The following is a 21,887-nucleotide window of genomic DNA, read 5'->3' as shown; positions in this document are numbered from 1 at the left end:
AACATTTATCATTCTATCGAGATTAGGCCCAAACATGTGATGGTGGTTGGTATCCATCAAGCAATGAATTTGGAGAGAGGGACCTCCAATGATGATTTTATTTCCAGATATCGCTTCCCTAATATAAATGCATAATCTAATCTCTCATATGGGTTATACTCATTGTCTTCACTACCAGATCTGGGCTTTGGATTTGTAAAACATCAATTTTGCTTCCAAGTTTCGTTCCATTTTCATGATATCTTGTTTCTTAATGATGTCGAGCTTCTTTCTGAAGGTTTTTTTATTGTTGTTCTAGGGATGTTGTATTTTTATGTCTGTGGGAGGTGGGAGATGGGTATGATGCTTCCCTCGATCTCTAGCATGAATTGCATGCAAGTGAAAAGAGCAAACCGGTTGAGACAAATAAACAGACGAATTTTGACGATCAATCCTCAAATCCGTTTGAAGGAGGCCTGATTTAATGCATGAAGTTTGAGGACATAGATGAGGTTTGTGGGTTTGCTGCGGATCTGTCATGTTACAGATTGACCATGGCCTCTGTGCATGCATTCAAGTGACGACTTAGGGACGAGACAAAATTGAGCTCTACAACAAACAAATATCTGATCTACGGGGAAGTAGCAGTGGATTCTTGCCTCACCAAGTTGCTCGATGCAACAAATCTACCCTCAAATTTACTGGATGAGACCAATATGAGGATGGATCTGGGTTTCCAACCCCCAAATCTGATTGAAGGGGCTCTAATCCAAATTTTTATTAAAACACTGAGTGGGAAATCAATGTGTATCAGGGTTTGGATCTGGGATTAGGTACAAGATTTGAAGCAAAAGATTCAAGAACTGTTGGGTATTCGAGTAAGACTCCAAAATTTGATTTATGTGGTGAAAATGCTGCAAGAGGGATTCAAGTTGCAGGAATATGGCATTGTATCTGATTCAACCATCATCCTGAACATGCGAATTCTTGGAGGTTGTCCTAGATCTAGTTCCAAAGGCCCAACTTCCTTCAAGGATGTAGTTAAAGGGAAGACAAATCAAGAAAAAAATGCAGAACAATGTCCCAATATTCCTGGTCCCTATATTGTGGAGCAGATGAACCAGGTGTCGGCATTGACAATCAACTTGCCAGAGGTAAATGAACTATACTCTGATTTCCATGCAAGAGAAATTATCTACAGATTCAATGGATTCTGGCCCAAATCAGAGAGCTTACATCAATGGATTTTCTCTACCTGGACAAAAAACTATGAAATTCACCTATGTTCTAAAGGTTTTTTATTGTAAAGTTTGACACAACAACAAATCTGGAATATGTATTAAACGAGGGACCATGGTTCTGGGGCAATGCAGGTCTCTTCTTGATACCTTGGTTCCTGAGATTTGATGCAAATACCATGGTGGTCTCCAAAATTCCAGTATGGGTTCGGTTACATAACCTTCCCCTGCATTTTTGGCATCACTTAGTATTAGAAGGAATAGGGAATTCCTTGGGGAAGTTCCTAAAAGTGGATGCAGATAGAGTCTCAAAGGGAATTTTCACTTTTTCCAGAATTTGCGTAGAGGTAGACCTCAATAAAGGTTTACCTGATAGAATTATTTTGTTACACAACAATTTGTAGTGGTCCCAGCCTCTTGATTACGAGAATATGACATTTCGTTGCCGTATATGTTTACAAATTGGTCACCTTCAAAATGTGTGTCCACAAGCAAAAACAGACCCAAAAAGGAAAAAGTGACAAGCTCCAAAGCCAAAAGGTTGGCAGTTTTCAGAACCCATGAATTCGAAGCAGAGGATGCAAAAATCCTAGAAAAACCTCAAACAACAATGTCCAAAAATTCCAGGAACCCACGCAAAAGAGCGATGTTGAACATAATTCTTCAATAGTTCCAATGTCTTCCATTCAGTAGTAGTAGATAGAGAAAATCCCATATGAAAATGAAGTCACTGGTAGCAAAAGAATCCATGCATCAGAAAGTTAAGATTCTAATAAAGAAATTCTTATAAATGGAAAAGGGACTGAAATAACTATTGTATATTCCACTCCCAGCTCTAATGGTTGGAGGAAAGTGGAAAAAAAGAGAGGTAGAAGAGAGTAGATTTGTATTAACTCTTTGATGATTTGTTATTGATCTTGGATACCAGGATTTGTTGTTTTACACATATTCCTTCTAGCATCTACAATATGTAATTTTGTTCATTATGAATAAAATTGTGATTTTTACTTGGGGAAAAAACACAACTCAGAGGCATGTAGACACCACATTTCTTCTAAGAGATAAGCTACCATCACCCGAGCTAGTTTATTTCCATTTTGTATGTAAGCATATTTCAGTTCTTTGATCTTAATGAAAGGAAGTTTTATATATGTTCCACCTATGTGTTTATGTTTGTATATGTATTCTATTGTGTTCCTGTATAAGTTTGGATCATCTAAGCACCTCCTACTTAGTTATTAGGGGATTACTCTCTAGCCTAATCATCATTATTAGGGAAAATTTTAGAGATGGAAATTTATTCTAAACTATAAAAATCTTGGGGAATCTTACTAGTTTGTAATATGCAAATTGCAAAATGTTTGTTGATACATTTATAAAAATATTCTAATTTCTATATATTTTTTATATAGTCACTATAATTTTTTTAGTAATTTTTAAAGTAGAATAATTTTATATTATAAAATTTGGGCAAATGTTTTTTATAAAAATGGAAATTGGTGAATCTTTTTGTTTGGAAAAAACATGGAAAATTAACCCATCAACAAAACTTAGCCCCTAAAATTGTCCCTGATCACAATCTGAATTTTCCATAAGTTTGGGCATGTCCTTCTAACTTTAGTCATGTAAATGATATCTTTTTTTACTTCCCCTATGTTATGAGTGTTGAAATAGACTTCTAATTATTACATGTTGACCATTGTTTTGTCATTGATGACAATGTCATTGATGTTGAAGGATGTTCGAAGGCCTAAAAATGTTTTGAGTTTATTGATGATTTTCTATAGTTATGCTAATTAAACAAGAATGCAAAGGTTTTGGTTGGATAACCTTCTCCAAGAGGTTTCCAACGATATATGGAAATTATCCCATCAATGCAATTGATATCAAAAAGTTGTTTGGAGGAACGATGATATTCATTTAATATTTGTTGAAGTTATGAAAATCAAATAAGCATGCACATTTTCTGGTTGGATATCCCTCTACGAGATCTTTCCAATGGTATATGGCACTTGGCCAAACTCTCATGGAATCAGGAGAAAACTTGATTTAAATTATACTAGTGCACAAAAGGGGTCAAACCTCAAATTTGCTAAATAATATGCAACATTTTTAGTGGATCTGGAAGATAATATTGAGGTTGTGCGATTGATGACAGTGGAGGTTTGAACTTGCATAAATTTTAATGATACATATGGTGCACATGTTACCGACAATTGATCCGGAAATGCCCAGATCCAATAATCCTCATGAATAGCAATTCCCTCCCTTAAGATCAAATGTTAATGCAAAGGTAAGATGAATACCATGGTGGTTTGACATGGGGTTGATAGAAAACCATGATTGATCTAGACCCCATCCACCTAATTCAAATGTTAGCAATAGTCTCTTGACGTGGCTAATACATGGACTTGTATCATCTCAACACGTGGTAGGCATATATAGAGCTGCTCATGACATGGCCAATACATAGAGAATGATGTGGACCTATTTCGCCTCGACAGGTGGTAGCATAAGGTAGACAAGTGACAGGAAGATGAGGATGACATGGAAATTTCACGTAGCAAATCATGTGGACAGGACAATGAAGATGACATGGAAGAAATTGGCCAATAAGATGATGACACATGGACATGACAACAAGATGAGGATGATGTGGTAGATAGATTGGCTAGTAAGACAATGACACAGGGACATGAAAACATTACAAGGATGACATGACCAACAACTTGGCAAATAAGATGATGACACATGGACATGAAATCACAATGAGGATGACATGGAATGGATAGTAGGATAGTGAAATAAACATTTATGATGATGTAGAAGAGTACGACAAGTGACACATGGCATAGAAAACCAACACTTTTGGGTGCCTGACTATGTCATTTTTGAGTGACATGTGGCACAACTCCGAGGGTGATGCGTGGCATAATGATGTCAGTAACTCATCATGCTAACATCATCATAAGTTTTACCAAATGGTTAAGAGAATGGCCACATGGAAAATATATTAAGCCTCTGAGGGCTAAAGGGATAGTGTTGGACTAATGGTAAGCACATGGTTTTGAAGGTAGTCCTATAGGCTAAAACAACAAGCCCTAAAGGGTATTGTCGTAGGCCTTAGGAAAAAAAATGTTTATCTCAATGAACACATGATTTTGGGAGGTGATCCTTTGTGCCAACATGATAGCTCTCAAAGGGAATCACACCAACATTAACATATTGTTTATTTATCTCAATTAATGGGAGAACTTGCATCATGAATCCAAAAAGGCCCAAGTAATCATTGCATAAGATTGAGTAGGAAAAGGTTGATGGAAAAATTATTGAGTTTCCATTTGAATTACATGGGACCCTGTTTAAGTAAGTCAAGGAGCCCAGCCTTATACTTGTTAAATTCTTTAAATGTGTTGATCATATATGAGATCACCTTCGACTAGTCTGGGTATATTCATGATTAACTTGTGTTGAGTATGAAGAAGAAGTCATAGCCACTATTGGAAAACTAGAATTAGAATATATGTTGTTGCAAATATATGTTAAATTACAAGATAAAATCAAGGAGGTGAATATTTTCTTTTGAATTTTGATTTGAAGACTTGTGGATCCAAGTGTGAAAATGTTATGAAAAGGGAAGGTCCACTATGCTTTCAGAGGTTGGTGACTTTTAGGTTGTAGCCTAAATCAAGATGGTACTTTCACATAACTAAGGTTGATGCCTCAATCAGGTTGTAGCCTAAGGAAAGTTGGTCCTTGCATATCTCTAAGGTTGGTGCTTCAATAAGGTTCTAGCCTAAGGAAATTTGGTTCTTGCATATCTTTGAGGTTGGTACCACAATTAGGTTGTAGCCTAAGGCAAGTCGGTGCTTATATATCTCTGAGGTTGGTTCCTCAATCAGGTTGTAGCCTAAAGCAAGTTGGTTCTTTCATATTTCAAGGGATTGGTGCCTCCTTCTAGCTAGTGCGAGTAAACCATTATAATGAAATATTGAAGAAGAAACTAAGAATATTTGTGGTTTCCTCCCACAAGGGTTTCCACATACATATGGTGTTATTATGTCATGATTGATTTATTTATATATTGGTATGTTTTCAGTTATGATGTATTTTGAAATTATTTAAATTGGACATTATATTGATTCAACCCCCTTCTCTGTATAATCATAATTTAAACAATTGGAATCAATGTAGGTTCCTTTAGGAACATTTAATCACTGGAAGGTTGATCACAGGGAACATGGACAATATCATGGGATCTTCAAGCAAGCCTCCCCAATTTGATGGAACAAACTATGCCTTTTGGAAAATAAGAATGAAAACTTACATTATGTCTTGGGGTACTGATGTATGGATGACTATTGAAAATGGTTATCAAGTACCTGCAACTCCTCCTACCGATGCAGTTGGTAAAGATCTCTATACATTTAGTTCCATGGAAAAGAATGCCATTTTAATTTTTTTATCAGATATTAAATTTGTGAAGTGATGCATTGCAAGTCACCCAAGGATATTTTGGAGAAGCTTAAAAGTTATTATGAAAGGGATGACAAAATAATGGAAGCTAAGCTGCAAACTTATAGAGGTTAGTTTGAAATTTTGAAAATGGAAGATGAAAATATTGCCTCATACTTTCTTCAAGTAGACAGAATAGTCAAATCAAAGGTCTCGACAAGACAATTAAGGAATTTGATGTTGTTCATAAAATATTAAGATTCCTTCCCTCAATATTTAATCTTAAAGTTTCAGTCATTGAGGAACTATCTGACATTCAAAATTTGAACATCTATTCTCTTCATGAAACTCTTACGGCATATGAACTAAGGATAAAAAAGGAGAAGACGAGACCTAGAGAAACCACACTCAAAGAAATCAAGGAAAGAAGCAAACATGAGGTTTAGGAAGACTCTAGTCATGAATCAAATGAAGAAGAAGCCAAATTTGTGAGGAAGTTGAAAAAGGGAACTGAAAAGTTCAAATGTAGGCTTCCATTTAAATGTTTTGAATGTGGTAGAATATGAAATTGTGCATCTAAATGTCCTTATGTGAAAGCAAATGATAGTGACAATGAAGTAAAATTCAAATCTAATGATTATAAAAGAAGACAAAGTTTCAAAAATAGAAGCTTGTACTCCAAAGAAGATAGTGATTGTGAAAGAAATGAAAGCATGTTGGATAATGAAAAAGGAGAGATATTGTTCATAGTCTTGAGCGATTAAAATGTTGAAGAGGAGACCTTGAAGGAGAACTTGTAAGTGCCTTGGAAGATCTAAGACCTTTAAGGAAAAAGATAGATCAACTTTAAGGAAAAAGATAGATTAGAACATCGACTTCAAGAATATAAGGATAAAGACTATTATGTAGATTATGCCATTCTTCTAAAAACTGAACTAGCAGAAACCAAATGGGTAAAGGAAATTATATCAAAGAAGTTAAAAACAATAGGAAGAACATTGTGAAAGGTTGGAAGAAGAAATGGTTCTTTTGAGAAAAGAATTAGATAAGGTTTCAAACCAGCTCAATCAAAACTTGAAACTTATAAAAGGATTTGAGTCATTATATCACATCCTTAGACTTCAGAGATCATAATTATTAAAGGCAGATCTTGGGTATGAATATATCCCAAATAACAACAAGGGAGAGTCAAGCTCATCAACAACAGAGAAGGAAAGTAGAAAATGCGCAACCATGGATCTGTCAAAACAAAGCTGAATCATCCAAAAAAAAGCTAAGGGAGATGAAAAGAAATCAACAAAAGGAGAAAATGGTAGCCATGCAAGCACTTCAAAAGGCACAAATGTAGATATGAATCAAAAACATTATTTCAAAAAGATAGGAAAAATAGAATCAACATGACCATTCCTTTCAGTAGGCCATATTCATTTAGGTACTAACCTTTCTTTTATGGATACTATTACTCATGCAATAATTTTGGTGATATAGTAGTTCGCTGTAAAGCCTATGCAAGAAGAAATCTTGAAAGAAAATAATATCCAAAGAACAACTATGAAAATAGAAGAGGTAATCCCTTTTTTCTCTTGCAGAAGCATGTTGAACGTTACAAATGCAACAGCATAAAGCATGAGACTGTAGTAGCAGTAAAAATAGGTATCAAAACCCAAGGAAGGAAGAATATCCTCCTATAAATTCAAGAAAAGTAAGAAGAGTGTGGCCTCATGTTGTATGTGCAAAAACAAAAAAATTATTCTTAATATTGACATTGATTGCTTAAGACATATGACAGGCGATCAGAGTAAGTTCATCAAACTCAAGGAAGACGATGTAGGCAAGGTAATTCTTTGTAGCAACACATCAACAAGAATTGTCAGAAAAGGATTGATAAACACTGATAATGGAAGAACTAAGGCTCAAAATGTGTTATATGTGGAAGGAATGAAACACAATTTATTGAGTGTCATTCTAATGTATGATCTCCCATTCAATTCCAAGAGATGTGAAATCATAAATGCTAATACAAAAAAAATTGGTCTCCAAGGCTAACAAAACTTCAAGTAATGTATATATGACTGATGGAATTGCAATTGAAAAATGGTGAATGAAAAAAAAAAATTCTTCCTCATAGGAAGGAATGCCTCACTAATCTCAGTTAAAATATATACTATTGATAGGGGGAGATGAATTTGATTAGGTAGATGGAAAGAAAGGAGAATTGGAAAATGAGGAGCAATGCATACCATAAACGATTCATAGGGGAAGTATGGTTGTAAAAAACATAAAAACAAAGCATTTAAATGGCGAGAATCCATTCACAGGAGGAGAAAACTTTGGATCAACAATGAGAAATTATTGTTTAAGAAACTATTTGTAATTGGACAGTTCCTAGTAACCCTCTTTTCCATTGATGTCAAAGGGGGAGAGAAAGGAGACATTAACCAACAACGTAAGTAAGTGAGGAGTATTTGGATTGACAACTTGATAGGGGGATCTCAACCCATTTCCATCAATTACCATCAATGTTTTGTGGTGTTTCCATCAATGCCAAAGGGGGGATATCATTTTCCAATGTGTCGTCATTGATGAAAACTAATGTCATTGATGCCAAAGGATGTTTGGGGGCCTAAAGATGTTTTTAGTTTATTGAGGATTCATTATAGTTATGTTAATCAAACAAGCATGCAAAGTTTTTGGCTAGATAGTCCTCTCCAAGAGCTTTCCAACAATATGTGACACATAGACTATCAATGTTATTGGTGTCAAAAATATGTTTGGAGGCCTGAAGATGTTTATTGAGTGTTTGATAAAGTTATGACGATCAAACAAGAATGCATAGGTTCTGATTGGATAACCCTATGTGAGAGTTTTCCAACGGCATATGGCACTTGGAAAAACTCTCAAGGAACCAATAGAAAGCTTGATTTAAAGGCCACCAGTGTACAAAAGGGGTCAAACCTCAAATTTGTTAAACAATGTGCAACTCTATCAGTGGATCTGACAGATAGTATTAAGGATTGTGCGATTCACAGTAGCAGTGGTTTTAAATTGAATGAAGCTTAATGGTACATATGGTGCACATGTTGCTGACTATTAATCCTGATGGGCTCAAATCCAATGATCCTCGTGGGTACGAGGCCCTCCCATAAGATCAATTTTTAAAACGAGGGAGGTTGAATGCCATGGTGGTTTAAAATGGGGTTGATCAATGACCATGATTAGTGTGGATCCCCTCCTTCCAATTCAAATTCTAGTAGTACTCTCCTAACGTGGCTAATACATGGACCCATATTGCCTCGACACATGACATGCATATGTAGAGTTGTTGACATGATCAGTACGAGAGAATGACGTGGACCCATGTTGCCTCAACATGTGGCAACATGGCGTAGACAAGTAACAGGATGATAAGGATGTCATTGCAAACCCATGTAACAAGTTAGGTGGACATGACAACAAGCATGATGTGGCGTACAACTTGGCCAGTAAGACGATGAGATTTGGACATGATAGCACGATGAGGACGACATGGAAAAAACCTTATCTAGTAAAATAATGACACGTGGAAATGAAAACACAATGAGGATGATGTGGCAGATAACTTGGATGGTAAGATGATGACACGTGGACATGAAAACACAAAGATGATGATGTGGCATGGAAAACTAGATGGTGATGTGAACATTTATGATGACATGGCTAGGTACGAAAGGTGACATGTGGCATAGAACTTTGACATTTTTGGGTGGTTGACTACGCCATTTTTTAGTGACACATGGCACCACTTAGACAGTGACGCATGGCACAATTACATCTACAATTCGTCATGTTGACACCTACATAAGTTCGACCAAATGGTTAAGAGAATGATCATGAAGTTAGGTCACATGGAAAACATATTAAGCTTCCGAGAGCTAAAAGGCTAGAGTCAGATCAATGGTAAGCATACAATTTCAAAGGTGGTCCTATGGGCTAAAACAATAAGCCCTAGAGAGCATCAATGTTAGACTTGGGAAAACAAAGGCCTATCCGAGTGAGCACATGGTTTTGGGAGGTGGTCCTATGGGATAACACGATAGCCCTTGAACGGAATCCACATTGGCATTAACACAATGTTGATCTATTTTAATTGATCATCCAATTGTTTTGGGTCGTCCCCGATCCAAATTATATGACGTAAAATTTTATATATACATGAGCTCCATTTTGATGAAGTTTGATTGTTTACACCGAGCAACACAATGAGATCTAAATCAAGGTTGATCAAAAGATGAGGATCAAGGGCTAGTGTGATAGTGTGGAGAAGTTGAGAATAGATGGTATAATGTTGGTTTCATTGATAAGCATTGAGTTATCACTTCAAAAAAGGTGAGTCATCTCCATGGAATCCCATGGAAGATTGAGAGAATGAGCCATTTCTGTGGAAGTCTGCGAAAGCTCGTAAGGGCGAGCTCTCTATGGAAGCCCGTAAGAGAAAGCTATGTCCGTGGAAGCTTGAAAGGTGAGCTTTCTCTGTAAGCCCGAAAGGGGAGCTATCTTTGTGGAAGCCCAAGATGGGAACTATCTTTGTGGAAGCACGAGTAGAAAATCCATCTTTATAGGAGCTTGAGTTGTGGTGAAAGGTCAAGGAAACAAAAAAAGTGGTCAAGCTATCTCTGTAGGAGGCCTGAGATACAGTGAAATCTTAAGCCAATGCAATGGGTGGTCAAGCCATCTCTCGAGGAGGTCAAGTACAAAAGGTCGAGCGCCAATTCGTGTGAGAAATTGCATTGTGAAGCCAATTAGACCCAAGTAATTGCTCCATAAGATCAATCACGAAATAATTGAGGGAAAAAATGTTGAGTTTGCATTTGACTTATGTGGGTCCGAGTTTAAGTATGCCAAGGAGTTGAGCCTTATATTTTCCAAGTTCTTTGGCTATGTTGATCACATATGATATTGCTTGCTACTAGTTTAGGTATATTCATTCTTAAATTTTGTTGAGCATGAAGAAGAAGTCTGAGCCGCTATTGGAAGACCAAAATTAGAATATATGCTATTGCAGAGATATGTTGAATTGCAAAATAAAACTAGAGAGGTGAATATTTGCTTTTGAATTTTGATTTGAAGACTTGTGGGTCCAAGTGTGAAAATGTTATGAAAAGGGAAGGTCCACTATGATTTTAGAGGTTGGTGCCTCTTAGGTTGTAGCGTAAAGAAATATGGTACTCGCACATCGTTGAGGTTGTTGCATGAATCAAGTTGTAGCCTAAGGAAAGTTGTTGCTTACATATCTTTGAGGTTGGTGCTCAATCAGGTTGTAGCCTAAGGCAAGTTGGTGATTGCATATCTTTGAGTTAGGCAAGTTGGTGATTGCATATCTTTGAGTTAGGCAAGGTGGTGATTGCATATCTTTGAGTTAGGCAAGTTGGTGATTGCATATCTTTGAGTTTGGTGCCTCAATCAGGTTATAGCCTAAAGAAAGATGATGCTTCTATATCTGTGAGGTTGGTGCCTCAATTAGGTTGTAGCCTAAAACAAGTTGGTTCTTGCATATTTCAAGGGATTGATGTCATTGATTTCTCCTTCTAGCCAGTGCCAGTACACTATTGTAATCAAAGATTGAAGGACAAACTCAGAAACTAAGAATATTTTTGGTTTTCTTCTGCAAGGGTTTCCATGTACATTTGGTGTTCTTATGTGATGATTGATTTATTTTTCTATTGGGATGTTTTCAATCATTATGTATTGTGAAATTGTTTAAATTTTATATATATTAATTCATACCCCCCCTCTCAGTATAATCATAATTCCAACATTACAGCGATGGATTGAACTTAACATTGTCAATGTTACCTTAATAGGGTTTGATGTCTACTTTCATGTCTACTTTAGACACGAAATTTGGTAAGAACTAATTTTGTAACTTCATTTCTCTTTCTTTGTATCTTTTTATAGGTCATCTTTGTCTATAGATTTCCCGCCTAAATTGGGATTTGAGTTAGAGCTACCAAATTCCTTGAAAGATTCAAACTTGTGCTCTAACAATGCTACGAGGATCATCATATTTCAAGAGATTTCAACAAATTATACTTCTATATTCGCAAGTCTGTCCTACTAGCCATCTATTGGATTGTTAATGTACTCATCTTCTATGCCCAAGGTTTTGGTACTTCTTCCTTAAGCCAATTTTTCAATCCTACAATTTCCCACAAAATTACCAAAGAAAACTACTATGATACCATTATGATCTATAAACTATTGTGTATAATCCACTGGAACAATCATCATAGCTAATCTTACAAGGCTATGTATACTCTTTGTAATGTGGAGTTTTATTTACGATTCAATATTAAGATTACTAGCCATGCACACTAAATATTAAAACGAGCTGAAACAAATACCACAACATCCACACAATGAACACAAGATACACCCTAGGAAATCCAATATGACAAAACTTAACTAAAGGGTGAGGGCTATGGCTTACTTTTTGGTTTTCAAATATGAAACACAAATACAAAGAAAGATGAACCCATTATGGAGTTTCCATGAACATTGTGGCTTATATGGTTGCTACAAGGGATTCTACTTTCTTTGTTTTTTTGAACTATTCCACTTCCTTGTTCTATTTACTATTCAACCATTGAACATCAAATCCATACAATAAGAATGGAAGCTCTTCCTTTCATAGTGGCCCAATGATTGACATGTCTCCTTATCCCTTTGAGGTTAGGTTTAGGGTTTTTGTATGCATGAACTCTCAATTAGGATTGGGTTTATAGACCATCTAAAAGATTTTTGAAAGTCCATGTGATTAGCCCATATATGTGAATAACTTAAGCATGTGTCCACTTGGTTTCATGGCCATCAATAGGATAGGTGAACTTGTAGAAGGCATAGCTTCCCCATGCAAACTTCAATTGAGGTGATAATTGTGGTTTTAGAAAGCTCTTGACATGTAGAATCTTTTATCTAAAAATGATCATTTAACGACTAAATAGACTCAAAAATATTTAGAACCCTAAATCACCAAAATAAAATTTATCCCTAAAATATACCACCATTAACTTCAATTTTTCCAACCAAAATTTGTTAAACTAAATGACAAATTATATGATAATGCATTTCAGAACAAAGAATTAAAAACAAAACTATAAAATGATTAAAATACATTCCCAAATTTTGACCATCCTAACAAATTTACCGCCTCTCTGGACAATACCAAATATATATCTTCAAGTAGACTTTATGCTAAAAGAGTGAAGTCACCTCTTTCACTAGCCAAGAAATTGGATCCATACTCCACAGTACCAATAAAACCTGCTATTAAAGCTTTAAACAAATAACCATTATAATTTCGGAAAAAGGCCAGCTTCGTATGCTAGCCCATTCACGCAGGCTGGTTCAAACTTCAATGGAAACACAGGCATAATCCCCTCGAGGTTGACGCATGTTTCACTAAATTGTAAAATACAATACAAAGTGGAATAAAAAAGGAGGATAAAATGGAAAGTGCAGCCAGTTCGTAAAACCTGCAACATACCATCAAGGAATACAAGAGATAATACCATGCATCAATGAGCTCTCAAACTCAGTGCATAATGTAGGCCCTTTTATTCGATTCTAGGGTTTGGAGTTATTTTGCCAGAATTGATACCAAACTTAAGGAAGTTAGATTACCCGATGCCTGAAATAGTCATTGATGGCCTCAACCTTAATTGCAAATCAGCTTCTCTTCTATTTGAATACTCTGTTACAGCAACCTAGACTACTTTGAATCAGAAATGGCCTTTTCCAAATCTGACTGCTTTAAGGGTCTTGAAGTTTGAGAGAAGTTATCCGAGATTGTGGTCCTCTTTTTTGTGCTCGAATAATTGTCCGATTGGCATATGTGCTGCTTTCTTGCATATAAAATATTGTGTGTAAGATTAGGTCTTATTTTAGGTATTTTTGACAGTGCCTCAAAGACTCATTTTCCAATTATTTATTAATTTTGATCAGGACTCGGAGGAGTTGGTGATCTCCACCGACAATCTATGGCCATTTCTCCTGCGATTTCCAGTATCCTGCTTTGGTATCTGTATTGGTGTTGGCAGTCAAACTGTTCTCTGGAAAATACTAGTGCAAACACCATCCATGGAGTTTTTACATGTTCCTGAAATTATCAACATGGTATTGTGGTGTCTGGGACTTGTGACACTAACTATAGTTTTCGTGGTGTATGCATTGAAGTGCATGTTTTACTTTGAAGCAGTTCGGATTGAATACTATAATCCTGTTCGAGTGAATTTCTTCTTTGCGCCATGGATAGCTTCTATGCTCTTAGCACTTGGAGTACCCCGACAGATAGCAAAATCTATACATCCTTTTATATGGTGTGTTTTTGTCTCTCCTGTGCTTTGTTTGGAACTGAAGATCTATGGGCAGTGGATGCTAGGAGGTCGTAGAAGATTATCAGAAATAGCTAACCCTACAAACTATTTGGCAATTGTTGGAAACTTTGTTGGGGCATTGCTTGGAGCAGCAACTGGATGGAAGGAGGGAGCTATTTTTACATTTGCTGTGGGGTTGGCCCATTACATAGTGCTTTTTGTGACCCTTTACCAGAGATTACCCACAAATGAAACTCTTCCTAAAGAGCTTCATCCTGTTGTTTTCTTATTTGTAGCCACTCCCAGTGTGGCGTCTGTGGCTTGGGAAAGAATTCGAGGAGACTTCGACTATTTTTCAAGAATTTTCTATTTCATTGCTCTCTTTCTGTACATCTCTCTGGTACCTACAAAATTTCAGTTTCTTAGTTTTAAGTTTCTATCAAGATGGTTGTTTATTAGAGAAAAAAAGCCTTCTAAATGTTATTTTATTTCTTGATAACATCAGGTTGTTCGACTCAACTTCTTTCGTGGTTTCAGGTATTATATTTTCCATTTTGTAAGCAATTTCTTTTGTCTAAAGTGTGGACATTGTACCACTTAGCATTATAGTCATATCTCCTTTCATGTTTCCTGTTATGCTGCCAAGGTTTTAACAACTTAATTTGTTCTTATCTACAGATTTTCTATTGCTTGGTGGGCTTATACATCTCCTTTGACCAGTGCTGCCGTTGCCACAATCAAATATTCAAATGAAGTCAGACATCCATTTACACAATCCCTAGCTGTGGCATTGTCCATTATATCTTCTTTCACAGTGTTTAGTCTCTTGTTGGTTACCATATCGAAGGCCTTGGTGCCGGGTGCCCTCTTTCCAAACGATGCTAGCATTGCAATTGCAGACAAAACAGAATTCGAAAAAAGCCAAGAATTCTGCAGGAGGCAAGAAGGATCCGACGCGGTTTAGATCCGCAAACAATCAAAAAAAAATTAATAGGAAGAAAAGAAGTAAAATGCTTTCCAATGTTTGTGGATTTTATTGGAAATAACATGCATTTAGTGATACTTTAATTAGATTAATGGAGTGAAGTTATGTATGACAAATTTATCGATGTGTAATTCGACTAAGTGGCAGCTTTATCTCTGTCAATTTGTCGGCTATAATGTTCAAGTGTCACCTGTAATTGTCCAAGTGTCAATTGTCATTGTCCAGTTGTCTATGTGTCTTTGTCCGGGCTACTCTATGGCCCTGGTGTCTTCGTGTCTGTCTATGTTCCATCCATCTATGTTATGTAACAGTGTCGGCAGTGATTCAGCGATATGCCCAATTTTGAATCCCTTCAATTTTGGCGCTGATAAGTGGGCAAGGCCAGGGCTGATAAGCACATATCCTTAAGCCTTGCCTTTGTACTCTATTTTGTATATTTGTTTTGTATGATAATAGAATTAGTCAAATTCAGAAAAAAAAAATAAAAATAAAAATAAAAAAAATGTATGACAAATTTATTGTTATCACCAAGAAGGCACTTCACAAGGCTATATCTGAGTTTTACTAATTTTTATTTGTACGAGAGAGTTAATTAATGACTCGGATGATTAGTTAACTAGGACTAATTGTCAGTTTTCTTCACTACATGTTCACATTTCTCTAAATTCACTACTATATTAGTTCAATTATGTAAAGTGTATCATATGTAATTGTATTCTTTCATTTTGCATGTGAATAGAATTCATCATTTCTTTCTCTCAACTTTCTTTCTTCTCTTCTACCTGCATTGTTTTCTACCTAGATCCATTATGTGTAGGTTCAGCTACAATTTCACATGGTATTAGAGCCCACAAGAGCTAGCAAGAAGCAAAATAAACAATCTATTTGCATGCACTAAAGGTTTGAGCTATCCGAAAGAATGGAGTTTTCACGTTTTGCAATTACCGCGCCATATCATAGTTTTAAAAACAGCCGGTCTAAACTAGAACACTGGTCAAACCGACCGGCTCATTGGCCAAACCAACCGAGCTGGTCAAAAAACCCAGTCAATAGCCCCATTCGCCCTTTTTTTAGATAAATTGGGCATACACTGACCAGTTTATGATGGAATCGACTGATTTTTCTATAAACCGACCGATTTTTCTATAACCGGTCAGTTCATTGCTAGGTCGATCGCTGACCCACCAGAGGCATTCTTGGAGGCTTGTGAGGTGGTTTGGAGGGAAAATAAGGGTTGTTTTCCTCCAAAAACAACCCCTCCAAGCCAATGAAAAGAGGCCTCCCCTCTCATTTGCCTCACACATCTCATTTAGAGTTTTTGTGAGCTTCATTGTGAGCTTGGAGAGTGTTGAGTTTTTGCTGGAGTAGTGGAACAATGAACTTGAGAAAACTAGTAACCATCATGCCTCTAAAAGCCAAGGACACTGCATGGGCCAATTGTGATATGATTGATGGCAAAATAATCTGCAAATATTACCAAAAATCTATCGAAGGAGGGGGTATTAACAGGTTCAAGCAAAACTTGGTTGGGATATGAGGCCATGTAAAGCCATGTGGAGCACCAAATGAAGTAATAGGGCATATTATGGCAGACCCTTTAAAAGTTTGAGACTCAAGTCACTGAACTAGCAGAGAAGTTTGTGACTTAAGCAATTGCAAAGTTTGGGAGTTGAGACTCAACCAACAAAGTTTGATCTTGATGAGAAGTTTCAACTTTCAAGTGATAATGTTGATCACTAATATCATATACAAAGACTTATAGTAGGCTAGTGGCCCCATAACTTGTAGGCTTTGTTTTTGGACTCTAGAGGCCATTTACAACCTCATTGATTATATATTTTGTTGTTGATATGTATTGCACTTGGTGCCATTTTGATATATTCACCTTTACATGGTATATATATGAGCAAACTTTGCCTATTTTGTGTCTATTGGTTTGCAATCATGGTTTTAAATCTTAAAAATATTTTTTTTCATTAAAAAATAATTATTTAATGTGTTTTTTTTTAAATTGGTTCATTGAGATATAACTAGTCCTGGTCTGATTGGTTCCAGTTTGAAACCCAATGTATTAGGTGGACTAGTCCAGTTACCAGTGCCAGTTTTTAAAACAATGCACCATATAACTATTTTGAATTGAAGCAAAGACTCTAAGTAAACTCAAATTATCAAGATTGAACCAAATTCCATAGTTCAAAAGTTCAAATATTTCAACCAGGCCTTTGATCTCCTATGCTTAACAATTTATCTACAATAATTGTTTCATGTTGAAGCACGCATGACTCCAAATGAAATTTAGACCACTTCCGAGACTCTCTTTGGGAAGAGGGGTGGGATGTGGGGTTACATCTTTGAAAATGAACTCAACTCATTAGATCCGAACAATTTTGGAAACATTCAATATTTCTTCACAAGGTTCAAAACCTTGTTACTCCAAGTGAAAAATGTGGAATTGACAAATCCAAGCAAGAAATTGAATTAATCCTTACCATATTATCAAAATTGGGTCTAGAGTATGTTGTAAATGTCTCCACTTTTCAAACAGTGATGTCTACACTTGATGCTTTTATTGAGTCTCTGATACATAAGAAGAATAAACTCATAAAGATGCGCCCATTGATATGTTCGAAAGCCCATGCACTTGTTGTGCATGAAAGGGGCAAGGCCAACTCAAAATTCAATCAACAATCCAAAGGCATGGACTAAAGGACCTAATTGCCTAGAAATTGTATTTCCTTTATAGTGTTGAGGTGGGGTTTGTTCCCAAGTGATTTTCTCTCTTTCATCTTGCTCTGGTTGTTCAATGTTACTTAGATGCATTGTAAAATAGGTACCTTACATAACTTCTTGTTAGTCCACTCATTCATTGTGTTTTCTCTAGTAGCGCTTTTGGGGGTATTAGAGATAACATATACTTAGTTCTATTTCAATTATCCTAGTGAAGTGCAATCATGCATGGCAACCTCATTATTATCACCAAAAAAGCACTCCAAAAGTGCATTCATGAGTTTTACTAATATCCACTTGCATAAGATACTTGACTAATGATTGTATGGCTAGCTAACTGAGACTAGATGTCACTTTTCTTCAATACATATTCACATGATTGTATTGTCAATTAACTGGAATTAATTGTCACTTTTCTTCAATACATGTTCACATCTCTCTAAATTCACTATTATAGAATTTATCATTTCTTTCTCTCATTTTTCTTTCTTCTTTCCTACAAATCAACATAGTTCATTAATTTTTAACGAAATCTATTATACGTAAATTTAACTAAAATTTTAATTAATTTTTAAAATTTTCTAAATTATTTAAATATTGAATCTGCATTTAAAAGTTTAGAGGTTTTTCTTTCACTACATTTTTTTTTAAATTTTACAAATTACAAAATTATCTTTGATTTATGTTTAATATTTTATATTATTTTTAGTTTGCAATGTGTTTGTGGTTGAGGACTAGCTTATGATTTAAGGGTATTTAAACTTAAGTTGTAACTCAGAATAATCATCAAATATCACTTAGATTGGTTCGCATCAATTTTTTTTTCCTGGGGACAACACAAATTTTAAATGTTCGTTATTTTTTTATTTGTAATTTTTCTTGGGGAATTTACAATTGAATAAGTTTGATTTAGATCTTCATTATTTTATTAAAAATAAAATTTTAAATTCAATTACATTGAATAAAGTTTTTAAAATCAATTAATTATGGTAAAATAAACATATTAATTATATTATAATAGAAAAATAATTAAATTATTAAAAAATATTTAATTTTATAATATGTTAATTATAAGTATTATGAAAGATATATTACAACTCGTGTATTTTAATTTTTTAGACCTGAAAACATAAATAGTTTGATGCGGAACATTTCTATATATATTCTCTAAGACGTAGTTTCATTAAAATTAATGATATAAAATAGAATTAAAATTTTTAATTTTTAATTAAAGTTTAAATTTAAAAACATAAATGTATTATATCAAGTTTTTCAGTGTATTAATATTTAATTTAAAATAATGAAATATTTATTTACGAAAATTATGGATATGTATATGTCTTTTTAATATAATTTAAACTGAAGCCAATGATATGGAAAAGCTGCAAATATTTTTATTCACCATTATTCTGATTTATTAAATGTATCATAGACATTTTCACTATCTCGTATCCAATAATATTTATTTTAAATTTATTAACAATATTTTGTTAATAATAATTGAAATTAATAAAATTTAAAAACTTTAATATTTTTATTAACCATAGCTCCAATTAATTAAATACATTGGACACATTCATTATTTCGTCATACAATTATATTATTTCTTTTATATGTTTTAATAAATAATAATAATTAAATTTATGTTTTTTATAAATTTAAAATTTCTACTATTAATAAAATTTAGAACTATATGGATATTATTTTATCTTATTTTTTTTCTTTTTTATTTAAGTTAAATTACAAAATGCTAAGAGATGATTTGTTTGTTAGTTTTCCATTTATAAAACCATACTAACAATAGAATAATTGACTATTTGTCAAAGTCTAAGTGAAAAACTTATGAGAGTTGTCTTAGTGGGAAAACTAGTTGAGAATGTAGAGCCTTGATTTGAGTTTAACATTAATATGATAAAAAAGGTCTTGCAAGCCCATAATGAGGGGAAACTGACCAAAACTACAAATATATATGATGCTAGGAAAACGAAAAAACCAAGCAACATAAGAGAACTTGAAAGTCAAATAGACAGAGAGGTATTCAAATCAATAGGACGATTGGCTTGTGTGCTGAATGCAGGCATTATTGAGCCAAGAGTTGAGTCAAACTCCAAGTGTTGCATCCTTTTTTTTGACATAAAAAAGAAGCTCCTTCAACTCATCCAAATGTTGAATAACATTGTCCCTAGACTTATGCCTATCCACCAAGACTTTTCCTGTCAAGAGATGTATAGGGCCAGTATAAATCAACCATGTAAAGATAATGATTATGGTGCCCTCTAGTGTTGCTCGTGTTTGGGATCCACTTAGCCAAATCATCTATTACTGCTAGGTCTGGGTTGGTTTTCCTCTCTTGCATAACATTCTTTTTGCTATACAAATTTCGCCTTGAGCGTTTATTTGTCTGTGTGATTGATAACTTCATGTTGAAGCTTTTCTTTAAAACATGCTTGGGATCCCCCCAATTTCCCTCTTCCTCTTCCACCTTGCCTATAGTGGGTTCTCTAGTGAGTCATTACAACAGGAGGAAGAAACACTTGAGTTGGATAGAAGCAAACCAAGGCTGAAGGCTATAGAAAATGCAAGCCAAGAAGCCTAAGAATACCTTCCAATGAAGCATTGTGTAAGAAATAAAAAGAAACAGAGAGCTTCTCCCATAAAGTCCTAGGGAAAACGCTACACCATCAAGTTATACACCGGAAATATGCAAGGTAAAACCATGGTAGTCCAAGGAAACAACCAAGGAGTAGTTTCCAAAATGGAAATGGCAAGCTTGCCGAAGAGCTTGGTTGGGAAAACCTTAGCTACGATTCTATAAACACCTCTTACACAAACACATTCAATATGATAAGCCATGTATGGTGGTGGGTTAGATCTCCAATACAATCCTTTGATGAGTGACATGAGGGGTGTGTTGGCGACAACCTTGGTGCATAGCCTATGATCACCACCCAGCCATCACTTCACTTCATTGCAGTAACACCCTGATCAAGGAAGTGTTTATATATATATATATATATATATATATATATATATATATATATATATAAACGCCAACTATGGAAGCTGAAAACACCTCCATGGGCCCGACTATTCATGTGGAGTGTCCTCAGCAATAAAACTCCCACAGGAGACTCCCTCATTCACAGATCTATTTATGGCCCGAATTGGCGTGTCTTGTGCAAATGAGACTCTGAAACAAATGAGCATATGTTTCTGCTCTACCCCACCGTCGTCTAGCTGTGGCAATCTATTACTCAACTCCTATCCATACAGGAAAAATGGCAGGGACCCTCAATCCCACAAGCCTGGAACACATGGTTCGCTACGCACCATGGCTCTAAAAAACAATGTCTACCCCTCATCCTCTGCTGGACTATATGGCTCACCCGGAATCAAATCATTTTTAATGAAGCAATTGCACGCTGGCCACTCATCATTGCAAAGGTTGTGGTAGCCTATCATGACATCCCAGAAGTTGACAGCTCCCACAACCGACGAACTATCTCCCCTGGACCGATCGACAAATCCCGGCCATGGTCCTTCTTCGATGGCGCAGCCCAAGCCCATGGTTGTGGTGGGGGTTTCATTCTGCATATTTATGAACAACACTCTTTCAAAGTTCAATTGGGATTGGGGGAGGGGACAAACAATTTTGCCGAGCTAATCACCCTCAGACATCTTTTGCACTTTGCATTAGCACATGATTGCTCAACCATACAGATTTTCGGGGACTCTAAAATCATAATTAATTGGTTCAATAATAAAAATCATTGTCATGCTCATTCACTTAGAAATATATTGGACGAAGTCATCATCTTCAAAGCAATTTTTAATTCAATTTCATGTCATCATATATATAGGGAATATAATGAAAGTGATGACAGGCTTTCCAAGGAGGCCACGCTACTACCCCGAGGCTTGTGGATGATCATGGAACAGAGGGGTGTTGAACAATACCAATACCATCACCGCCCCTATATAGATCATGAATATCACAGGGCGGAAAGGCCCTAATTTATTGTTTTTTTGGATATTTCATAAAAACAGTGTATCTATTTTTTGAAGATATATGCACATATGGCTCAACAGAATGTATACCTCTGCGAGGTTTTTATGTACAATTTTGTATCTTTTTTGAACAATACCCACAGT

General features: G+C 35.4%; 1 protein-coding gene across 1 annotated transcript in view; it reads left to right on the top strand.

The window, feature by feature from the left end:
* LOC149160168 (S-type anion channel SLAH3-like) overlaps positions 1–15,088 on the top strand; it is a 33,506-nt gene extending 18,418 nt beyond the window's left edge. Inside the window, exons 3-5 of the mRNA XM_089434527.1 lie at positions 13,653–14,423; positions 14,529–14,560; positions 14,702–15,088. Of these exons, the coding sequence (XP_089290653.1) occupies positions 13,653–14,423; positions 14,529–14,560; positions 14,702–14,987 (1,089 nt within the window). The 3' untranslated portion in view covers positions 14,988–15,088. The remainder of the gene's footprint in view (positions 1–13,652; positions 14,424–14,528; positions 14,561–14,701) is intronic.
* Positions 15,089–21,887: the final 6,799 nt, after the last annotated feature.

The sequence above is a fragment of the Pinus tabuliformis genome, chromosome 5_2, assembly GCF_031772625.1.
Source record: "Pinus tabuliformis cultivar Carrire ecotype Pingquan chromosome 5_2, CPIR1, whole genome shotgun sequence".
NCBI classification, from domain to species: Eukaryota; Viridiplantae; Streptophyta; class Pinopsida; order Pinales; family Pinaceae; genus Pinus; species Pinus tabuliformis.
Note: the sequence above shows the minus strand (reverse complement) of the source record. Positions and strands in the feature narration are given on the sequence as shown.